This window comes from Scedosporium apiospermum (assembly GCF_000732125.1).
Source record: "Scedosporium apiospermum strain IHEM 14462 chromosome Unknown SEQ_SAPIO_0108, whole genome shotgun sequence".
NCBI lineage: Eukaryota > Fungi > Ascomycota > Sordariomycetes > Microascales > Microascaceae > Scedosporium > Scedosporium apiospermum.
In genome coordinates, this window is record NW_015971809.1 from 136,418 (window position 1) to 158,723 (window position 22,306).

The window sequence follows — 22,306 nt, forward strand, 5'->3', positions numbered from 1 at the left end:
GCAAAGTGCTGCGTTTAATGCGAGCGAGGGCTGTTGTTTAAGTTTCTGTGTGGTGTTAATTTCTAGTCTACTTCCTGTTCTACCAGCGTCACGAATATATATATATATATATATATACACATATATCTACGTTGCCCTCGTAGCTAGCTGCAAAGAGTTGGAGAATTTACATACTATATGCACTTTTCAGGCGCTCCGTGTGAGCGAGATACCGGCCAAGATCAGGATGCCTCAAGCTCTCTGTTCCCTCCTGAATGCGCCAGTAGCCGCGTATCGAAGGCTTTAAATGCAGGTGGAAGACAGTACATATGACCATTCCTATCAAAGCATCGGGGGTGGTGACGGTGAGGGAATCTCTGATTAGTAGATTTGTCGTTTTCCCCTTTTATTCCTTTCTGGCTTCCAATCTTCACATTCCCCTCAGTTTCCCCCTTGCAGAAGCTAGTTAACCTCGGTGTTTATTAGTATGGCGGGTCTCCGTTTAATTGTAGCATCCGTATCTAGATATTCAAGTATCGATATCTCTATAAAAAGATCAAGGACATATACCCTGCACGATTCCCAAAAAAGGCTTCCAGTGCGAGTCTGCTGCACAGCCCCAGCTGCGCCTTGGTCTTGGCACATCGGCTGGAGTGTGGAGGCTAGGTTAAGGCCCAAGGATGTACACGCGCAATTCCGTGCAAAAGTCGCTCGTTCTATATCTCCTTTCACTGTGGGGAAAACAAGGTGTTTCGTAGCGAACTAACCCGGATCTTAACGATGCAAGAGAGACAGTTCAATTACTGCATGCAAAAAGACGAAAAACCATGATAGAGAAGGGATCCTGTGTAGCGTGCCGCGCAGCTGAAGGTGCTTTGGAACCCAAAAAGGGGAAAATTATGGTTATATGGAAATGGCCGAAATGGGTTGCCATCGACATCGACCCCCCTGGTCTCATCGTCATATGTGGAGCTGAGGAACTGGACACTGAGTGGTACCCGTCTTCGGTGCCAACTGTGTCCGCAATTTCTAGGGCCGCACGAGTATGCATCAGCATATTTGTGTGGTTTGCTGTCCCAGCTGCGAGGACTGGCGCTTTGCTCTGATTTGAACCCATGCCCCTTCATATCCGTACCGGGCGTTCGAATGGTACAATAATTCCCCGGCTTACAATGACCTAATTCCTTGGCACTGATACTAACCAATTGAAGCCGGACAAATGACAACCTGGTGCCGATCTCTTGGATCTGCGTTTGTCTAGGACCGAGGTACGCTGACAAATCCTAGCTGTCCGTCTTTGAATAATTAGTTAGAGGTGCCACTAGCGAACAAAACGCGTGGGAATAGCTCATTGTCTTGTTCTTAGAAGTAAAAAACAGCAAAAGGAAAAAGAAAAAAAGGTAAGCGCTGCTGAGCGAAGAGTGGCAAGAGCAAAGCATAAAATGGTTGAACTGTCAGTTGGACAGGTGTCCGGTATTATTGCCGCGGCCGTTGTTTTTAGTAGGTTGCTTCTTCATACCTTCCCTTACACAGTCCTCAAGGCACGTCTAATCATCTCCCTTTAGGCCAGTTTGTATGCCCGATTGTTCTAACATATCTTCTGGCGGGCTTATTACGCGACACTGAGACGGCAACCACCTGGTAGGCTATCATACGTTTCTTTATATCCCGTCCACTGCGTTCTAATCGGCTAGTCTTGGATTATACGTGGCCATCCGCGAACTCTTCCCCCCATTAGAGCTCCCAGCGAGTCACTACAACCCGCTAACGATGAAATGCCAGGTCTTTGGCTAACCAGGCGATCCAATCTTCACTATGGCCGTCACTTCTGCGCTCGGATACTTCGAATCCCTCCCACCGCGTCCGCCGATTGATACAAGTTCTGGCTTCCTGTCTCCCCGCAGCGGCACTCCTGGCCGCCATTACTGGCATTGTCACTCCTCTTGGTTTGGATGACGAGCTCGTCTCCGTAGCTGGACGAACTGGCACATTCGAATACGTGAGAGACGCAAGTCCTTACTCAGCTGGAACCTCTCCTCGTGGCATAGCCGACTTCAACCGACAATGCTCTGGAGGAGGTCCGCCTGCTGACGGCCCCGTTGCCTGCCCCTATACAGGTGACGTTGTGGAACAGACTGTACGTAATACCAGTTCGGTTCGCTGGGAGTTCCCATATGGACTCACCTCCGGTATTCCTGATATACTCCGAGAGATTTTCTCAAGCGGTACAGCTGGACAGGCTACGACAGTCTCGAACTTTTTTGATATCGAATGGCGGCAGTTGTCCACCGCCAAGTCCGAGTATTATGACAATGGTACCGAACATGCTGTTGGGCTGTACCGTCAGCTCGACTCTTTCATACTTCAGGACGAGTACAAAGTTCTGGAGGGCCTGGTTGTTGACGCTAAAGTGGGCGGTATTGGTTTCAGAAACCACACACTACCGACTGGCTTAGCTCGTGGGGGAGCCTGGAAAGAAGATTTGCTTTTTGTTGAACCCGAAGTTAGCTGTGTCAACACGAATATCACCTTGGACTTCGAGATTTCGACAGACTTTTCAGATTATGAACAGATCCAGAACCTCGTTATCACCGATAGAGGGGGCTTTGCCGGCATCAACACCGCATACACTGCTTTCGACCTCGCCGGTGCACAGTCCGATGCGAAGCTTCAAGCACGCGCATACGAGGCCGCGTTTCTCAACAATGCTTATACGATGATGCTCTACAACATCACGAACCCGAGCGATAATCGTACCGGTAGAGCTGCTTTCTCATACCTTGATTCTGAAATTGGTAAAACGTTTCCTCTGAACGTTACCAACCGTGCGGATTACATCGCGTTAAGTTTGTCGTATCGTTTTGGCCGTTATTTGGACCCAATCCGTGGACTAGAGCGTTATCCAAACCCCTATAATATCACGAATGGCGCTCTAGGCGATATCAACTCTGTCTGTGCGGGGCCTGGTGATAGTGCCCTAGCCAACATCTCGAATGTCTACGTCGGGTGCGGTCTCCTTCAAGGTGCTCCGGTCCGAGTTGATGGGGGCCCGCCATCATTATTTGACAATGGGAGTAAATGGTCCTCCTCCCTTCACGCCTGCGCAGCGACAGTTCGAGCCACCATTAAAACAGTCAGTTTTGCTTTTAATGCATCTAGCAATGTGCAGGGCCTTGGGGGTTTGACGGTCGCAACGATTGAGCCAAAAGTGTACGCCAGCGAAGACGATTATCCTCTGTGGGGCTTCGAGGAGTCGGGTTTGGAGTTTAACGGTGTTAATCCTATCTGGGGTCTGATATCGCCGGAGTACGAAGCTCGCGAAAACGTGTCCTCCGTTCGGCAACCTTCTTTCTACATTCCCGGTGTTTCAGTTGGTGCAGCCGCTCTAGGTTTACCTCTTAGCCTCAACTTCGCCAACAACCTACCGGGCAGCGACTTTGCGTCTAGGGTCATGAATCAAGTATTTAAGCTTGACAAGGACTGGCCGTACGATCTTCGAGGCTCGGCTAGTATGTCCATCTTCGCCCGATGGCAGGCGCTTTCTTCCAATGCTACGGAAGCCTCCAAAGTTATCAGGCTGCTATGGACAGATCTCGCGGCTTCGGCTGTCGTCGGGACAAAGGGCGCGCTAGGCCGTCTAAACAGCGGTCAAAAAGACGAAGTTGTCCCGGTATACATCAGCCCCTTTGAGCATCGCATCACCTACAACCTCTTCTACGGAATCCCGGCATTTATACTCCTGCTCTTCATGGCCGTTGTGGGATTTATCACTGTTGTTTTAAGTTGGTCCGGGAAAACCAGCGTCGCGCGCCTCCGCTACCGCATCCAGCAGCTATCGCCTGGCAGGATCTACACCACATACCTGTTCCCTCAGGAAAGTTCGCTCACTATGGCAAGTATGGAGTGGAGGGAGAGAAATGGGTCCCGCGTAGTCAAGCTTGGCAGCACCGGCACGACGGACGTTCCGTTGGGACCGGAAAGCCATCCATTTTTAACCGGCGACGCATCCTGCTCAAAGGGTAACGACATCGACAGCTCCAAGCCCAGTTCACCTCATTAATATAGGCCGCAGAGCAGAAACAGAAAGAGTTGTAATCGAACGCGACGAGCCATACCAAATGCCCGAGGCGCTTTTCGTTGCACCTTTTCTAGGAACCAGTTGATAGGTTAATAACCACTACAGATCCCAGTAGCTTTTTTATTATACTAGGTAATACTTCGTACTAGCGACCAAGTCATAACCTAGAACGAAGTGGGGCAGAAGCACCAGCCATTGTATGATTCTGAGGAGCCGCAGGAGCACGGACTGCTAGGCCCTATTACGATCCAGTGGACGGTGCTGAAGGAGCTGAATATATAATTGCTCGATCATGGAAGTCTGTATAGTATCTAGAGTTCATTGGACCTCTTCTTCGTAGCACATACACTTAATAAACTACTAAACATTGTATCAACTCACAACGCGGTGCCAAAGTGATCTTTGGTATTTCTACCTCGCATAACGGCCCGTATTCTTTTCACCAGATATGGCATTAATGGCATTAAGTTCTCCCGGTGGCGGTGGCTGAGTGAAAGACGCAGTCTATGCCGGAAAGGTTGACAACGTGCTTGATCTCTACACAGAAGTGGAAGCTGAAGGGAATCGGATAGCGCTGGGGTTCGCTATAAAGCAACGCCTGCTGCCTACTACCCGCAGTTGCGCAGGAGTCCATTCGTCCTACACATTCTAACCGGGTAAGTGATTCTTGGAAGCTAGATATTCGCCCCAGCGCGTTCTTCTAGTGATCAAATGTATCCCTTACTTAAGTAGCTGAGTAGTAACCGGTCCATGATGAATAGCGAGTTTGCATAAGGTTTCTACGTTCAATCTCTTGAACCCCGGTAGTGCTTCCTTAACATCCAGAAAACGAGGCTTCGTTCGTTGTCTACCTGGTCGTGTTGGAGCTCGGGGAAGAGCTGAAAGTTTAATAGTAAAACTCTAGTTCTGTTAATTGATAGTGGACAGCTAAATATAACGTGCTAATTACGTATCTACGATAATGGACTTTCGAAGTCTGTTTTAACGAAAAAAAAATTTTCTTGAGAGTAGTAAATATTAAATAGATATAATATTGATATAATATTGACGACTACTTGGAATAACCTTCTAGATTTTCCTTCCTGATTTACTTCCCTTTGTATACTAGGAGTGGGTCACTATTTAGGTTTCCTAGATGAAAAGGCGTTCGTCCCTCCGGGCAGGACAGTGGAAATTCTCCCTTAATTATGAAGAGGCTCACCCTACAGATCGAACAGGGACCATTATCGATCACCGGTCAATCAATACGCAACGTACTGAGCTCAAGAGAGAATGCCTCTTCCAGATGACCCCGTTACCCTCAGAGGAGGCTGCAGCTGCGGAGCAATTCGGTATCGGGTTGACGTCCCCGCAAAAGCAAATCGCCCCCCCCACCCCACACTTGGCCACAATCCTGACATGTCGGATCCGAAGACCGCCCGCATTCCCTCCATCTCGACCTGCCATTGCAACGATTGCCGCTTGGCTGTAGGCACAGTCCCATCGCAGGTCATCATGTGTGCTGCCCATATGGTGACAGTGTCCGCTCTGCCCAGGGATCCCAATGAGGACGAGACCCGTGCCATCACAGGTCGACTTATGAAGCCCCTGCAGCCGGGCTCAAGTGCGGAAGAGAGCGATGCTGAGAGGCCGCCTTACTTGCCGGCCTTGGACGTGCTTCGACCAAACCTGCCCGGATCTCGGGATACATGGCTTCGCTTCTTCCATACCATCAATTGCTCGAGTGAGATATCCTCGCGCGCATTCTGTGGGAGGTGTGGAACAATGGTCTCCTATCATTTCACTGTCGCGGCGCTGGTTAACTGTGTGGGAGACCCGGCTGTGATGCCCGACGGTTGGTCCGACTTTGTCGACATCATGCTTGGAACGGTTGATAGGGAGCAGTTGGACCAGCCGTGGATGGCTCCAGAGAGAGAGGAGAACTTCAACAACGGAATTTCGTGGGCGAGGGCGGCGGCTGCTAAGGGATTGGCCGGACCGAAGCATCCTGCTCTCTTGCTTGGTCAATTTGTAGACCAGAAAGTGATAGAGGCGATTCCAAAGCTGCAGTGAGAGACCGTAAATAGTAAAAGTTAATAAGGGGAGAGAACAGCAGATTATCAATACTATCACAGATCACAATACGAATGCTAGGCCTGACCTATTACTTCTACCTTCTCACAGCATTTAAATCGGGACCACGGGAATCTTTAAAACGTTCGTCTCATAAAATAACAGAGTCTAAGAGTTCCCGACTAGCAGAAGACAGTCTGGAGTCGTTGCTGGGTCCATGTACTTGTAGTTAAATGCGGCTTCCCTAGATAGGGATCTAAGCAGCTGTAGCGTCATATTGGCGGATGGATTTGTGTGGTGGTGTTCGGGTCGCATTTAACTTAATCCTATGCCCGCGCATTAAGTCCATCTTCCCCTAATATACATATTTACCAGTTCTAGAGGACATAAGCAGGGCGGCCCATAGGAATATAGGACCACAGCTAGTATCAGCCTATCGAACATCAATCATTTGTTGCCAGCGAGCTCCACGCATGGCCAATATGACCAATATCAAGCTATTGGGTGGAGCAAACCTTCGGCAGTAGGTAGGTTCACGCGTTACTGAGCATCTTATGCTACCAGATAGCTCAGCCAGAACCGAGTCAATCCTGATGCTTCATGCTTCGTACTTCAGATGACCGAGCCGGCGAGAAAGTTAATTTTTCGCGAGTACAGGTCACAAAATACTTCGTTTTCTTTTCCATGACGGGTCGGATACGACTCGAGGGAGCATTTATTCTTATTCCTCGGGACCGAGCAGTACCCGAACCTATGTATGCATATCGAAGCCGCCTTAAAGCGGGCGTTCGGCACGTTTTGAGAATCGATAGTCCTTCACTGACATCCAGCCGGGATATTAACCCGACTTGAAGATCCACAAAAGTTCCGGGACCACTTATACACGTACGGCTAAATCCTTTAGGATCGCGGGCACTCTCCTCATTGCCTGCGCACAAGGTAGTGCAAGCAGTTGAAAGTTATTCTCAGGACGAGACGGGTCGGATCTAACCGACTTCGATTTCGCATGATCTTATTATTTGAAGCTAACGCGGTCAGAAGAGAGCATGAAAAGCATATAAAGCTGCCAGATTCTTGCGGAGACAATGGCTTCCTCACCTGGCCAGACTCTCAGGCATCTCGCAGAACCTTCCGATCACTATCCGTCCAACGACCACTGTACCAAAGAGACTTCATTTAGAGTTTCAGCTATGAAGACTACATCTCTCCCCCTTATCTTGATGGTAGGGCTGTCAAGCGTCTCGGTTTCGGCTTCAGCAATCGTAAGTCCGTCAGTTATTCGCTTAGTATTCTATCACTAAGGGTTGCAGTGTGGGACATGCTGGGGCGGCAAATATTGTGATGCGGCGGGCAATTATGTCCTCTGTTTTGGGGGTGTATGTGGTGGTGTTTCCAGCTGTCCTGGCGGTTGCTTCTATGATCCCGACGAGAATGACGGATGGGCGGTTTGCTAAGTACTTGATGGGCCTGGACTGACGGATCACGAATGGATGTGATAACGGGGATCAGGAGGTATAAAATATCGCGGAATTATGCTGCCCTGCGTCGTTTACTGAACGTAGGACTCCCTGGGATTCAGATAGCGTTTTCATACTACATTTTGAACACCAAGTTCTGTTCCTCACTGGGCTCATTCAAGTCTAGAAGACACTTTTAACTCGAATATTCTCGGGACTCAAGGTGCTGCGTCCCCGAGGCGATCTTTAGGGCCCAACGGCGGATGGGCATGTTGACCTTGTCCATCTCTCAGACCCCAAGTTTTCTTATGTCTTCTGATCGCTTTAGATTTCCTCTCGAAATCTGCTTTCTAGTTCGTAGTTAAAAGCGGGATATTTTCTAAATATTTCTTTCTAGTCGTATTCCGAGGAAGAATAAATTGTTTGCAGTGTATTACCATATCTGCGTGAGAATGTCAGAACTAATAGGTCCCTTTGGGTCAATAGGCCAGAACGGCCTCTTTTTATTCCGTTGTCATGATGTCGCGGGCTCTGCAACGGTTCAAGAATGTCTCCATTTTCGGACCCCATTTTTACGGCGTATTAAATATCAACCCGTCCACTGGACTTACCATTTAATTAACGAATAATGCTCAGAGCCGAGAGGCTTGTTGTGCTTCTGCGTTCCGCATCAAGACAAGGATCTGCGCCTCCTTCCACACGTGACGGCCACGGAGGATGGGGTAAGGGGCTTGCTTCGACGCAAGAAGAGAGTGGGCCTTTCTTTACTCGTAAATGTTCACCGACAACCGCAAAAAGCGAAATGTTCGACCCCAAACCAAGGCATCACAAGCTGTGTTTCTTAAAGCCCCGGGAGAAGGATCCCCGACGGCAAACGACCCTCTTCCTCTCGCCGACGCGCCTCGGATTCGTTGTGCCGACGCCAAAACCGTATCCGAGGACGCCGGTGCCCAACAGGATTAGGCGGACGACGCATACGCCATTCTTCTCAACGGATGATAGGAGTCTATGTTCGTTCTTCCGACTACCATACGAGATCAGGCACTTGATCTACCAAGAGCTCCTCTACTACGGCAGAATACAATACGAGATTTGCCTCTCTACAAGCCGGCTTATCTTATTAGAGTTCTGCGTGCCGTCCCGTCGCATATACCCATATAGACGCCATGGCATCCATCCTGCTATTCTTGAATGCTGCCATCAGATCAACGGAGAGGGATCGCGGGTGCTGTACGGGGAAAACCACTTCAAAATATCTCGGTGTACGGGTACCTACCCCGTTACCAACTCGTGGGCCCTGACGAGGCGATCCCTAGAGCTTATTACCAAGTTGAACGTTGGGTGCTGGATTTTACTGCCGAATGCATATGATACACCCATGATAGCCCAGGTGGCCCAACCGTTCGTGAGCCTGCGTCACATCGCTTTATCCGTTCAAATCTTGCCGGGGGACTGGGGAAAGTTTCTCGAGCTTTCGGCGGAGTACTTGAATCGGATGCAGAGCGGCTTGGTGATGTTTTCGGTTGACTTCGAAACAATGGACGACATTGCGGAGCGGGAGAGAGCACGGGTTGGGCCCTCTGGGAGCTGGACAAGGAATGTGGAACTTGCCAAGAGTTCGCTCCTCCGGTATTGTGAGGCCATCGCAGCGAAACACATGCCCACAAAGGATATCAGGTGGGATTTTCTGGACGAGTCTGATCAATGGGGATTCTGCTGGAATGTCCATATGATGTGGGGTAACCGGGACCTTATCTACACGTGGTATAGAACAAAGGGCAGAACTTAATAGGAAACTTGTGCGCCTGTTCTAAGCGCGTTGCGGCTGACGTCTTGCCGTGGTAATGGTGAGCGCAAAATAGGTCGAGGAGAATCAAGCCGCCAAGGCCGACTCTGAGTTTAAGCGCAATGTTCAAGAAAGCGGAGCTGCCAACACCAGCTCGACCTAACCACTTATACTAACTAGTACCTATAATTGGTCATATCAACTGTTGCCTGTAAGAGAATCTACCATGACCACAATGAGTAACTCGGGCTGACTGTAAAAAGTTTGAATGGTTTGTAGAGTTGAGATTATTCGGTCTTAGAGTACCGGGCATATCCGGATGTTAAAAGTTTAAAGTCAACTGGCTACGGTGAATTTAAATGTGATAGTAGATATCCCATCTTCATTACCATACTCATTCAACACAATCATTCTCTTCGCCTGGCGGCCGAATACTTAATTAAAACCTACCCGTGTACATTAAGGACCCCTAGAGGGGACCTGTGCTATTTCCATACTCGAGCTAGGCGGAATGTAATGGTGGCGAGAAGATGCGTTTACCAGCTCGTGTTATTGCCATACACGAACCTCAGCGGAGGTAATTGCCCCACATTTTCGTATATATTTACATTTTCAGCTCGGGAGACTTCTAATATTGATACCCATATGAATCCAGTGGAAATATTGACTTTGCGATTATGGCATTGGCAGTTCTTCATCCTGTTTGGTGCGAGACGCGGTCAGGAAGGGAGAAAGGAGGTGTGGGGCGGGGTTCGAGGTTCATCGCAGTTGCGATGAACCGCGAAACTGGTATGTAAGACCCCCTCGCTCAGGTTCGATTGAATGAAAAGACTTACTTGGATATTGCTGGGAATTACACTGCAATATTTATCATCCTTCAGGGTTTCGTTCGCCCCCATTTCCTTGTCGTTCACGGTCCACAGCACCCGATATCGACACTTTCATGCAAAGGCAAGTATTTCGGGCCAGTTTAAATCGAAAACTAACATAAGTTACCTCTGTGCAGGCGTTCGCATTCATCCTTGGGAGAGTCCGCTTGCTCGAGAGAGCCGCTCACGCCTCAAACTGCATCTGAGACTCGGCCTCTCTTGGCGTCTTTCCTGGACGACAAGACAACATTTGCTGTCTTGGGCAGAGAGAAAAACGTCGACCAGATAACCGAACTGCGAAAATCCGAAGTTGAAAAATATATAAAAAAGTGGGACAACGTCTGGAGCCGGATAAGCTAGATCGTGGAAAAGAGTGCTCGAAGAAGACCTCCCTCGCTATCTGCACGACTGACGGCTAAATCGGGGAAACAATGGCACAGTCCAGAGTCGGTCAGACCAATGAAGCAGACGGAGATCTCGGCAAAGATAACCCATTCGAAGACGCCTTTCGGGGACACGAGGCCATTAGACCTCTTGAGCAGTATTACTCGGAGTTTAAACGACAGTACGGGTATCCCGAAGAGAAAATGGATAACCTCGCCTGCCCGGTACACAAATGGCGCCCAGAACTCTACAGGTCCATCACGAATAGCTCCTGTCAAGGCTACGGGTTCAAGGCCGTTGGATCGCTGAAGTAAGGGCCTCTGTTCCTTCTCCCTGGATCGGAACCGATATATTTCTCTCCCCTTGAATAAGTACCTAGTGCTGGGACTGTGCGTTTTCTGACATATGAAATGGGTATAGCGAGCACATCAAGCGGTGTCATAAGCCTGCTGAACTCGAAGACACGCCTAAAAAAAGGGGTGCCGCCAAATCCGATCTTCTCAGACTACTGGACAAGGATGTTTATCGTAAGTGGGATGAGGCACCACCCAAAAGAATCGGGGTAAAATGCCCAGAGGACTACAACCGGCACGCCTGGTGGGACATTTGTGTAGCCTTGGACCTTGTTAGCTCGAAACCCGATCCACTTCCCGAGAAAGGTGAGTTTAATATCTCAATGCTACACAAAATTTCAAATCTTCTGACGATCACCCCTACATAATTACCAGATCACTTGGCTTTCCCTGGCCCCGGATGGAGCGACTTACGTCTTTTCCTTGGTCACCTTATTGGACGCGGTGTGGTCTTTGAGGTCACCTTCCCGAGGAGGCACAATGCCGCGGAAGCACCTCGGCTGGAACTGCCAGATAATTCCAGGGACGAGATCCCAGACTCCGCCGAGGGGTGGCTAGTTCCTCCTGGATACAGAACTGCCGCAGAGGAGCTGAACCCCCGACCCGATGATGGCACGAAATATTCGCCAGGCGTCGGTCGATTCGACTCGGCATACCACTCATATGACGCTGACGGAGATTTTATGAGAGAAGTTTATCCTCCCACCGGACCAGTTTCCGGTCAGCGACCAGCCCTGAACCTGGGATGGATTGAGGACTTTACCTCGACCATGACCGGAGTGGGTGGAGTGGGCGGAGCACCACCGGCTTTGGATGTGGCTATTGACCCAAGGGTTTTGGTGTTGGATCCAGTCCCGATAGATGAAGACAGCTTATGGCAACCTTGAACAAACTGTCACGGATGGATAATATTGAGGCCTGCGATGAATAAGCATTAAGGTTTTTTGTTCAACTATTGACCGTTAGCCAAGTTGGGGTGATTCGGTTCTCTTTAGTAGTATGTGCTCGGGGAAAAAGACGAGCATGAACAGGTCTCCCCTCTCAACCGAGACGAATACACGGTCTGTACCTTCGTAGAAACATACATTTCGTCCTCCATCTTGTCTTTTAGTACTACTCTGTACTGCTAAAACTCGTTCAGCATGGCGGTCACCTTTCTGACGTCTATACTCCTCCAGATCATATTCAGCTCGGGTAACTGGGGCATTCAAACTCTCGACGTCCTTTTTGAGGTTTTTATTTTCGTCAACCGCCATGCACTGCCATTCCTTCTATCCCTGTTGATACACACCGATAAATTTCCATTACACTTCCGCACTGAATGTTTCTGAATGGTCCTTGAGTCAGTCAACCCCACGGCTCGACTCCCTAGCTCCCATAGCCGAACCTGGTCCGGCTCGAAATGTATCGCATGGAGACCAGTTCCCAGAACCAACTAAAGACGGCCCGGTTAACCATAAAAAGTAGAGCTTCTCGGCCGTGGGGCACTACACTTTTGTTATTATGTACATAATCATTGGCTCATAATCGAGAGTAATGTCATCAAGAGGGCGAGGAGACTTTTGTCAAGGTTGTAAAGACTTTATAGCGTATCTAGATACCTACATCCACTTTATAGGCATCCGCAAATATAAGTGATCCACTAAATTGGCACTGAGAACACCTATTGGACGCTTCCGAAGGCAAGATGGGTGGGAAAGAAGTGTAAATGCCATTCTGGCTGGTGACATTAAGGAATGAACGGAGATATCATTCTCTATTCCTCGACACCTCGAACTTCGATAGGCTACGATCGTCAGTCAGGAACCTCGGAATATCCCTTACCCTACAAGCGCTTGGATCGGATGCCTGGGCGCACAAGTAGTGCATTGTCATCGAAGCAGTCCAAGACAGAATCACCACTGCCACAGAGTGGAAGAACCTCCCTCGACGTCAGGTCGCAGAATTTTGCCTCATGCAGAGAAATGAAGTCGGGGCCGTCGGAACTCTTGCTCTCACAGAACCTCACGGCGTTGTGCTGCTCCTTGGACAGGCGCACAATGCGTGTCCCGCTATAGGCAGAGGCCGGCTGGCAATGCGTGCGGTGCCACCAAGCTCGGGGGGAATGAGCGCTTCAGCAGTTACGGGCAGCTGCTCGGGGGAGCTATCGTGGCGGCCTTTTTCTACTAGTCCAGTAGGTTGGGCCCCAGCTGTAGTAGAACTTCAAGGAAGGGTTCTAGGCACAGTAGCTAGTTCACGCGTGTTAACCAAACTTTGTTCCCCTTCCTGTGCCCCAGGAAATAGGCCACAGTTCAGTTCGTAGGAGAACTTACTAGCTCTTGCTTCCAACACCGGAGTTGGATTTGAACTGGGGGAAATGTACCTGGAAACCCGTGGTAAGCTGGTCGCGGTTCCGGTCAACCCAAGCGCAGTTGAGCAACTTGTTATCCCGCCAGACGTTGGTGCAATACCGAAAGAAGGGTAACGGGCTCATAAGTTTGCGGGCTCGATAAGGAGAGGAGTATATGAGTACACATCAGGCTCTATTGCATGCCCATCCATCGGTCCAGTTTCCGATCCGGCCATAGTTCTGGCCATCGGCCCAGGGCTGGGTGATGTAAGCAATGCAGGCGGCATCGTCATTGGGAGCGAAGAGGACATAGGTCGGCTGGTTCGCCTTGCTCAACTTGACTACAACATCCTTTAACTAGCCGCTGCCGACGTAGCCTGGGTCGTACTTGGCACCCATGAACTCACCATTCTCATTCCAGACGCGGATATCCGGGACGCCACCGCCTGCATTGTTAAGGCCGCCCGCGCGGTCAAGGCCTACGACACGTACCTTGGTCCGGTACTGGTTGGGCTTAGAAGGGATCTTCGATTGGAGGAAGCCAATCAGTTTCACCACGCCAGTGAAGATTCCGAAGGCAGTATCCCTCTTTGTGGTGAGGCAGATTCAAACGAGGCGAGAGGGTCCTTTGAGATGGAATAACCAGGTGTGGTCAAAAAGAGTGGAAAGCCTGGAAATGATGTCAGCTTTGTTGGGAAAAGTTCAAGTCGCTCGAGGCAATGCGAGAGCCTATATATACACGATTTCGACGTGAGGGTAAACTACCAACTCTCTGTGACCAACCGTCTACTTGGCCAGCCCGTGCCTGTCCGGTAACTGGAACTCCTACTTCCGATGCCTCCCGCGTCTAGACATGAGCGCGCTTCGAGAAGTCTTCCTCTCTGAAGGCCGTAGCACAGGCGAACGACGCAGCCAATCTCCTCTTCGGGCCAAAGCGGAAGCACCTGTGCCACGGCGCAGTAGGCCCCTCCACCGCGCTTAACACTCGGGCCAAAAAACAGTCAACATCATCACACCATATTCAGTCTCTCGATGAAATGAGGTTGGAAGGCCGTAGTCGGGGAGGTGTAGCGGTGGGCGTCGCATAGCAGGTAGAACGAGGAGGCACCCGCACGAGAAGGCTGTAAGAGCTCGCTTGCTGAACCTAGATTCCCGCTTCCCCACGCATTGTCGTCGTCGAAGTCGAATATATAGATATAGCTATTTCTTTCGAGGAAAAGAAACCCGATAATTAATATATTTAATATTTTAGTATAATATGTGTTATAAACTTTTATCTAGTTTAAAGTGTGGCGCTTTTAATATGAGCATCCTCTGGGGTGGTGGTAAAGCCGGGAATATAGAACCCGTAGTTAGCTGCAGACATACGCTAGCTGATACCTCCCACGATTCCTTCAAATGAAGAGCTTCGGCTATCTGCTCCTCGAGTTCTGCGTCGAATGAGGTAATTTTGGGCTCCTAATAGGAGAAAAAGATGGTGATTGTATTGCTTGGCGCTCTGCTTGCACGAGATTTACATGGGCCCTGTAGATCAAATACGGAGCACCTCCCACTGGCCGCAGGGAGGGTGGGGTAGTAGTAGCGGCCAAGTAATAATAGGACCGAAAATACATCACAACTGCGGCGCGGTCCGCAATGGCAAGATGCGCCGATCTAGTTTATAATCAGTGATGTCGACCTAGCTACTCCTGATATTACTGCTTGTCTCTGTAGTTACTCACCACATGGAATTCTGGCCTACTTTGCCCTAAAATTGTCCCGTATGAAGAGATACGCATTATCAACACTCAGAAGTGTGACACAGAAGGGGAACTTACCAATCCCATTTGCCGCGATCACAGCAGTGTGCTCCATTCGTGGACGCATCACATCTGGCCGAGACCCTCTGGAATTCAACACTTCCTTAACTTAGGCTCGAAGCTTATCGTAGGAACGTAAATAAACCTCTGAATTCCACGTACATCCGGTTCCTATATTGCTTCTAAAGCCGCATGTGAGGAACTAGACGCTATGAGGTGTAGACTCTGTAGAGTACTTCTTCCGACTTTGTTTGGTTCAGTGGGTTGAACAATATACGAAGGTCCATGGGAAGCTAGTATATATAGATAAAATCAATAGAAATAACATACATTCAGTTGAAAGAGTACTCGATGTTAAACTACTGATTAGCAACCTTTTTCCTTTCTCCTTTTTTTTTTGTGAAACAGTCTTCCGATTTTCGTATGGGACGGATACCTGATCGCCGTGACCGACACGCCCAAATATCCGGCATGGTCCTTCGTGATACAAAAGACCGATAAAATGTGGAGTCTGGTGCATTGCTGCACTCCAGTACGCTCATCTGTATGGTTACACTCGGGTACGCTTCTGGCCCTCATTCTAGGGTCCCCACTGGAACTCAGAGATCGCCGCCTTGGCGCCTCTTAATGCTAGGCAAGCAAAGTCACGGGCCTCAAGGATCGTCTCATATCACCAACGCCCAGCCTTTTAAAATGCGCAAAACCCCACCGGGGCCAACAGCGATACACACGCTGAGGCATGCCGCCGCTCTCAATCCTACCAAGTCACCGGTGGTCCAGCCTAATGGGGGGTTTCGTCTCCCTCAACCCATCCCAAAGATTTGAACCCTCCATCTCCCCTCTCATTTCCAACAAGAGGCTCTGTATATAATCGCAGATTCCATTCTACCAACCCCGGAGAAAACATCTGGAACCTCATCGCCAAAATGTACCTTTCATCGCTCCCGCACGACGTCCGTAGCGACGCTGGCCCTCCTGGGTGCTGCGGCTGCCTTCGACCCGCAAACCGATCTTCCGTGCGAAGGCGATGGCATCTGCCTGACTTCGTTCGTCTGGTGTTCGCCAGACCAGGATTGCTATTTTCCTGAAGGAACTCTCCCCTTCCAACCCGGAGGTTCAGTCCCCGTCGCTGTTCTTTATCGTAGCGGCAAGTACGAAATCTCGTGGAAGAATGCAGACCCCGAGCTGCCAGTCCTTGTCGAATGGCTCTTGCCGTTGGCATCTTCGAGGCCATTGATGGTCCCAGTGGCGATCTGGAACCTCAATGGAGCGTCAGTAAGTCTTTTAACCCTTGTAATTCCGTCCTTTCCAAAATGATGATGCCTGACGCCGGCACGCCGTCTGCGCTGTAGATATTACTGGATCCGATACCTCGCTGCCGTTCCAACCCGACTCCATCCTACGATCCTTCCAAGACTCCCCAGCCGTCAGTCTGCAACAACTCTCACCCGCCGAAGCTATCGTCAGCATTTCCGGCGTCAGCAACCACATTCGCATCAGCCAGCCTGGAAGTGGTCTGAAGCCCGTGTCGCCCAGCCAGTTCTCGGTCCAGTCCGACTGGGCGTGGAATCTTGCGCAGAATACCAAGGCCTCTGAGTCCGATCAGTGTAGGAAGCGGGAGCGTAAGTGGAAGCTCGGCGTGGGCATCGGCGTTGGCGTCGGCGGCGCCATGTCGATCGCTGCTGCTGCCTTTTTCGCTTTGCGACCGAAGAACGCAGTAGCGGCCCCCACGAAGTCTCCATAGATTATATAGCAAGATGCAGTTCGATGATACAGTATCGCAAAGACGTTGAAGAGCAGATTGGAGACCTGTATTAATCTGTCATAGGGGATGACTATACTTCGTATTTGGCAGTTCAACGCCCGGTACCCGGTTCAAGAACCTTTCTGGATGCCACGTCATGCCTAACAGGGGGATTAAATGGTGGGTTAAGATGATGGTTTCAGAATCAATAGAATAATAGTGCCAAGAAAGACAATTCCGGGTTTATGTCTACATCTCGTGTGATAGCTCGTCTGGGGTAATGACAAATCCATGTTTAGTCCAGGATATCGCTAGAGTCCAATGTTTCGTTCGGAGAAGTGTCCACATTTGGGAGCAGAATCTCGGCTTCGAATGTAATTGATATTTCTTATCGACCGATCTGAACCTGTCACCAAACTCCGAGCGAACAATCTTGACCTCATCAAACATAGTAAAATCAATCATCCTCAAGGCGACCGGAGAAATCCAAAGCAATCGATGTCCTTATTCATCAATTATTACGCGTCGAGACAACTCCACCCCAAGAACTGCGCCCGCCGTCTCAATCTCGCGCCCTGTATACATTAGGCGGCCGCTCGACTCCTCCGTCCCCCACCGTCGAATCCCCTTGCCGCCCGCCATATACAACACCCTTCGCGTTCCCCTTCCCGCCGCGATCCCTCCTCCCACCCATCTTTTTCAAACCGAAGAGCCCTCCTTGTCTTCCCGTCAGTTGCGGTGGACCAAGGTACTGGCCTCCAATCTCGGAATCAGTGTTAGGAATGTAGTCATCGCGACGGCGTCGTCCGGGTCGACTGAAACAGCAGCATATGGTAATAGCGGCGAGGATGAAGAGAGCAGCGACGACGCCGACTACGATACCGGTGATTTGGCGGCTGGTGAGGCCTTGGTGGCCGACTTCGCGGGGAGAGAGCTGTGTGGTCGAGGGGTCAGTTTGGGAATATCAAATGGGGGAGGTTGAAGGGTATCGGGATTTTGGAGAAGAAAAAAAAAAATACCATGATGGGAATTACTTTGTGTCGGCTTTAGCTCACGGTGGCTGTCATGAAATGCGCCCCGACTGCGACTGCGACTGAATCAAAATGACGAAGGCGAGGGGAAAACGATGGTTGGAAAATAATAATCAATGAAAATCGGTTGACGATCCGTTCGGGGCTGTTCAGGTTAGGTTTGATCGGACAACCCCTCACGGGCCGGGAGGTTCCTCGCATCTCCATATCTGCCTAAGACAGGAGGGCACGAGCTCTCCTCCCGGTTTTTATCTGCCCTGACAGTAATCATCCCGTCATATTAAGCGATACGTACAACCATCCGTTACATTCCGCAATGGAGCTACTTTCTTCACGGGTCACATCCTGGTCACATCCTGCAGGATGAACGTCACACAAGATGATTGGCTAAAATCGATTTTGATCTGCGCGCCCGCAACTTTATTTTATCGCGGAGCATGGTGGAGGGAAGAGCCCAGATAGGGTTCTGCACCTTAAACTCAAAGGGCTAATGTCTCATCGCTATTACCGGCAGTTTATGGAACTGGGACCTGACTAGGCCCTGGAGGACCACATGGCTTGACTCAAGTGCCTGGACCTGACGGGAATGTTCGGTATCAGAGACATGACCTAGGACTATCCGTCTGTCGCATAAATATCCACGGATCAATATGCATCCAACCGTATCTAAACCCCCGGGGGATGATCCGGGAATCGGATAATTTGCCGGTTGGACAGGACAACCGGAACCAGGACACTCAGGTACGGTCCAACAGAGTAAACACTGCGGGACGGCACAGAAATTGGAGGTTCGTTTCGCGATGTAGATCCGCTCGTTATTATGTGTTATATCCCAAATATGAACCTGATCGCCTTGACGACGCAAGGCATCGAGAACAACAGGTCTAGGGACAGTCAAATAGGGGTGATCGTGAGTAACATAAAACTCACCAGGATTGATTGAGCCACATAGGCAACAGTACGGCGAGGAGATAAGATGAGTATACGGCTCATGAGACGTTCTAATCGAGGTCGTCCCCACTGAGAAAGGGTGAAGGGTAACAGAAGTGAGCGCGAACAGAATTTGCCGAGTCCAGTTCACTGATCACGTGACATAAACATCATTCTAAGTCATGACATCATATTGTGGCGGTGCGCGCGGCGCATAGACATTCTTGATCTGTCTTGGACACCAAGAAACTTTTCCCGGATCGGACCCTTCAGTGATTTTTTTTCTTCCCCCCCGGACAAGCGTCTCTTTCTCTTGCCAATCTCCGCGCATTGCCCGGTTCGCTTCTTGTCATTCTTTACCAATGTACTTGCTTCATTATATTTTAGTTTCTGTATTCTCCACACTTCTTGGCTGATGATCGTTACAAAGGTCATCCTGGTTCCCTTTAAGCCTCAAGCCTTGAGCTGTACTCGTAGCCCTGGGAGAGATTGCACCCCAAGCCTAAACCCCAGCGAGAAAAAATGGCTGAGTACCATCAGATTTTCGATCCTTGGTCCCAAGGAGTTGGTATCATGAGAGATGTCTGCTCCCGCTGGTCGGAGCTGGACATCACGCAGATCGGGTCCCTCATAGCGATTGCTGGCACCGCACCCACGGCCTGGGGATTCTTACAACGCGTTTGGCGCCACGTATCAAGTTACGTCAGGCGCTTCTTTCTAGCATCCGTGACAGTTCCCGGGGGCGATCCTTTAAACAGAAGCGTCGTCAAGTGGATCTTGGCGAACCGGTCGCGGCATTACCGAGCGTTCACCGGACTCACCGATATCCGACGTTCCAACGGCGACCGCGGAGCTGCTCTCAAAAAGACGCGGCATCCGATCGAGTACTTCCCGCATTGGCGCTCGAGGTGGATTTGGTACGACAGCAGAGTGTTTGTCGTGTCGCGAAAAATCGACGACTTCAGTTCGTCTCTGTTAGACCCGACCAATGATGGCATAGGAGGCGAAGAACTCACTGTAAGCTCCTTCGGTTGGTCGGCTGAGCCCATTAAGCGCTTTATCGAGGCATGCCGCGAATATTCCGATAGGCAAACGCAATTCTTCGTCATTATCTATTCCCGCGACCGGTACGGGCTCGCATGGAAACCCAAGGCCCGCCAACCAATCAGGCACCTGGACACAGTTCACTTCGACAACTCGCTTAAGCAGCAACTTCTCGCCGATGTTCGGAACTACCTCGACCCCCAGACTCAGAAGCGGTATCAGAGCCGCAGCATGCCCTACCGTAGGGGATACCTCTTCTATGGCCCACCTGGGACGGGCAAGTCGTCGTTGTCCCTTGCTATCGCGGGCGAGTTTGGGCTTGACCTTTACGAGGTCAAAGTCCCTAGCGTAGCTACCGATGCGGACCTAGAGCAGATGTTCCAGGAGATACCCCCGCGTTGCATCGTACTCCTCGAAGACATTGACGCTGTTTGGGTAGACCGGTCCTCTACAGAGAAGAATGCACAAGATGGCAATAATAACAACAACACGTCGAATTGCACCTTATCTGGACTACTAAACGTCTTAGATGGCGTAGGTTCACAAGAAGGTCGCATTGTCATAATGACCACGAACCGGCCGGAGTGCCTAGACAGCGCACTGGTAAGACCTGGTCGTATCGATATGAAGGTCTTCCTCGGTAACATCAGCCAAAACTCAGCCGCAGAGATGTTTATGCGAATGTTTTCTCCCGACCTAGGATGCACGTCACCTACGGACATGGAGGAGATCCGAGAACTCGCTGCACAGTTCGCCGCCGAGGTACCCCAGGATACGATCACGCCTTCTCAGCTACAGGGATTTTTCCAACTACATTTAGAAAGCCCACGGGACGCTGCTTCGAGCATAGCAGCTTGGATTCAGAGAGAACTTGGGAAGGGTTCGGAGAAGGACTTTGAGGTCGTCTGTAATAAAACAGATACAAACGGATACTGCAAGATGAAATAGATCGGGGCTGGTTCGTTTAGAATATGGGGCGGTATTTAAACAACGTAGACTTTTAACTATATGTACTCTATAAAAATGGATTTTATTTTTAGCCATCCATCGATTCCTGCACGGTAGAAGAGCAAAGAGGGGGGAAGCTTCTCGCAACTGCATTCTACGTCCATGGACGGGTAAGGTAAATATAAATCTAAAAGGTCACAATGCATTAGTTATCTAGTCATCCTGGTCTGCTGTCTCGCCTTCACACTGGGTCTGCCAGAAGAACCTGAGATGGAAATACCACCCTTTCATCATCGCCATCCCCATCCTCATCCCCCTCGGCCACCACCACTGGATACATGGAAATCGCTACCCTTGCCTTTCTTTTCTCTAGCTCCTCCGGGGACAACGGTCCGCTATAGCCCTGGGGGTTCATCAACCCCGTGTTGAATGTGAGGAAGTCAGAGATATTGCCGTCCTCGTCATATCTCACCTGCGCGGGAGGGAACACCATTGGGAACACCATATAGTCTGCTCTTTGAACCCTCATCAAGATCGACAAGTCCACGGCGCAATTTACAATCTTCCGAAGGCCACTCTCTTGATCTCCAGACACTGCATTTGGTGCCGGTACGATGGCACTCAGGGTCCGGAGTATGAAGCTTGTCACTGCCTCTGCATCCATAGACCGCCGCCCTTGGTATCCAGGCTCGATTGACAGAATTCTTAACATTGTTGCACGCCACTCACGCAACAGCTTTGATGGTCCGCTTGAGAGACTCTTTTCCACCAACTGTAGTCTTTTTCTCTGTTCTGGATCCAAACCGAACAGGTAGCGTGCAAAGATGAATTCCCATATCATTGCCGATACGACGGATGTAAATAAATATTCCCTCAGGGTCTCATCTAGAAGGCGTTTGTCGAGACTTGTTCCATCTAGCGTCGCAGCATAGAGGCGATCGATGATAGTGTCTCCGTCGACGATGTCGCGGAGGAAACGATGTGTCCTAGTATCCACGGTCTGGGAAAAGCGCCAAGCCCATGCATCAATGCTATTGTAAAGTTCTCCGTGAAGAACGCCGATATCATGGATGCCACGAACTGGAAGGAACTGACTGACGTCCGGGCTATTCGGATTAAGAACAGTTTGAGCGAGAAGCTCTCGCAATTCTCTTCTTGTTTCTTCATGCTCTCTCCTTGTTTCCTCAAACCGTTTCCTTTCTAGCTCTACTTTTCTCTCTATTTCTCTGCTGAATTCTTCTAGCGATGGCTGGTCGGTCAGGGGGTCGGGCATGCTAGACGCAGGAACGGAAGAGGTATGACCCAAAGGTCCAGCATTATCGGGGCCTTCGACTTCCTTCTGGAGCGCGAGAAGCATCCCTTCAACTCTACGGAGATCAGTGTGCACTGGTGTCCGTAAGCCCTTAATGGCACGCCGAATGACATTTCCTTTCTTTGTCCGTAGGTTCCCGACTGCCCGTGATGGCAATTGCCCACCAGCCGGGAGTGGGGGTAGAGAAGGGGCATCAATCGAAGGGATATGG

At 50.1% G+C, this 22,306-nt stretch overlaps 3 protein-coding genes and 4 pseudogenes across 3 annotated transcripts; 6 read left to right on the forward strand and 1 right to left on the reverse strand.

Moving 5' to 3' along the window:
• Window positions 1-1,421: 1,421 nt before the first annotated feature.
• Window positions 1,422-4,039, forward strand: SAPIO_CDS6870 (Uncharacterized protein; the record flags this gene model as incomplete). Its single annotated transcript, XM_016788860.1, has 3 exons — window positions 1,422-1,479; window positions 1,545-1,620; window positions 1,762-4,039. The coding sequence occupies 3 exons, from the start codon at window positions 1,422-1,424 to the stop codon at window positions 4,037-4,039; spliced, it is 2,412 nt and encodes an 803-aa protein (XP_016641497.1).
• A 1,416-nt stretch (window positions 4,040-5,455) lies between these two features.
• Window positions 5,456-6,109, forward strand: SAPIO_CDS6871 (annotated as a pseudogene; the record flags this gene model as incomplete).
• A 2,259-nt stretch (window positions 6,110-8,368) lies between these two features.
• Window positions 8,369-9,355, forward strand: SAPIO_CDS6872 (annotated as a pseudogene; the record flags this gene model as incomplete).
• A 1,297-nt stretch (window positions 9,356-10,652) lies between these two features.
• SAPIO_CDS6873 (uncharacterized protein) lies at window positions 10,653-11,845 on the forward strand (the record flags this gene model as incomplete). Its single annotated transcript, XM_016788861.1, has 3 exons — window positions 10,653-10,915; window positions 11,026-11,264; window positions 11,334-11,845. 3 exons carry the CDS (start codon window positions 10,653-10,655, stop codon window positions 11,843-11,845), a joined length of 1,014 nt encoding a protein of 337 aa, XP_016641498.1.
• A 1,799-nt stretch (window positions 11,846-13,644) lies between these two features.
• On the reverse strand, window positions 13,645-15,113 carry SAPIO_CDS6874 (annotated as a pseudogene; the record flags this gene model as incomplete).
• A 1,175-nt stretch (window positions 15,114-16,288) lies between these two features.
• SAPIO_CDS6875 (uncharacterized protein) lies at window positions 16,289-16,830 on the forward strand (the record flags this gene model as incomplete). Its single annotated transcript, XM_016788862.1, has 2 exons — window positions 16,289-16,361; window positions 16,439-16,830. 2 exons carry the CDS (start codon window positions 16,289-16,291, stop codon window positions 16,828-16,830), a joined length of 465 nt encoding a protein of 154 aa, XP_016641499.1.
• A 2,483-nt stretch (window positions 16,831-19,313) lies between these two features.
• Window positions 19,314-20,783, forward strand: SAPIO_CDS6876 (annotated as a pseudogene; the record flags this gene model as incomplete).
• Between the last annotated feature and the right edge of the window lie 1,523 nt (window positions 20,784-22,306).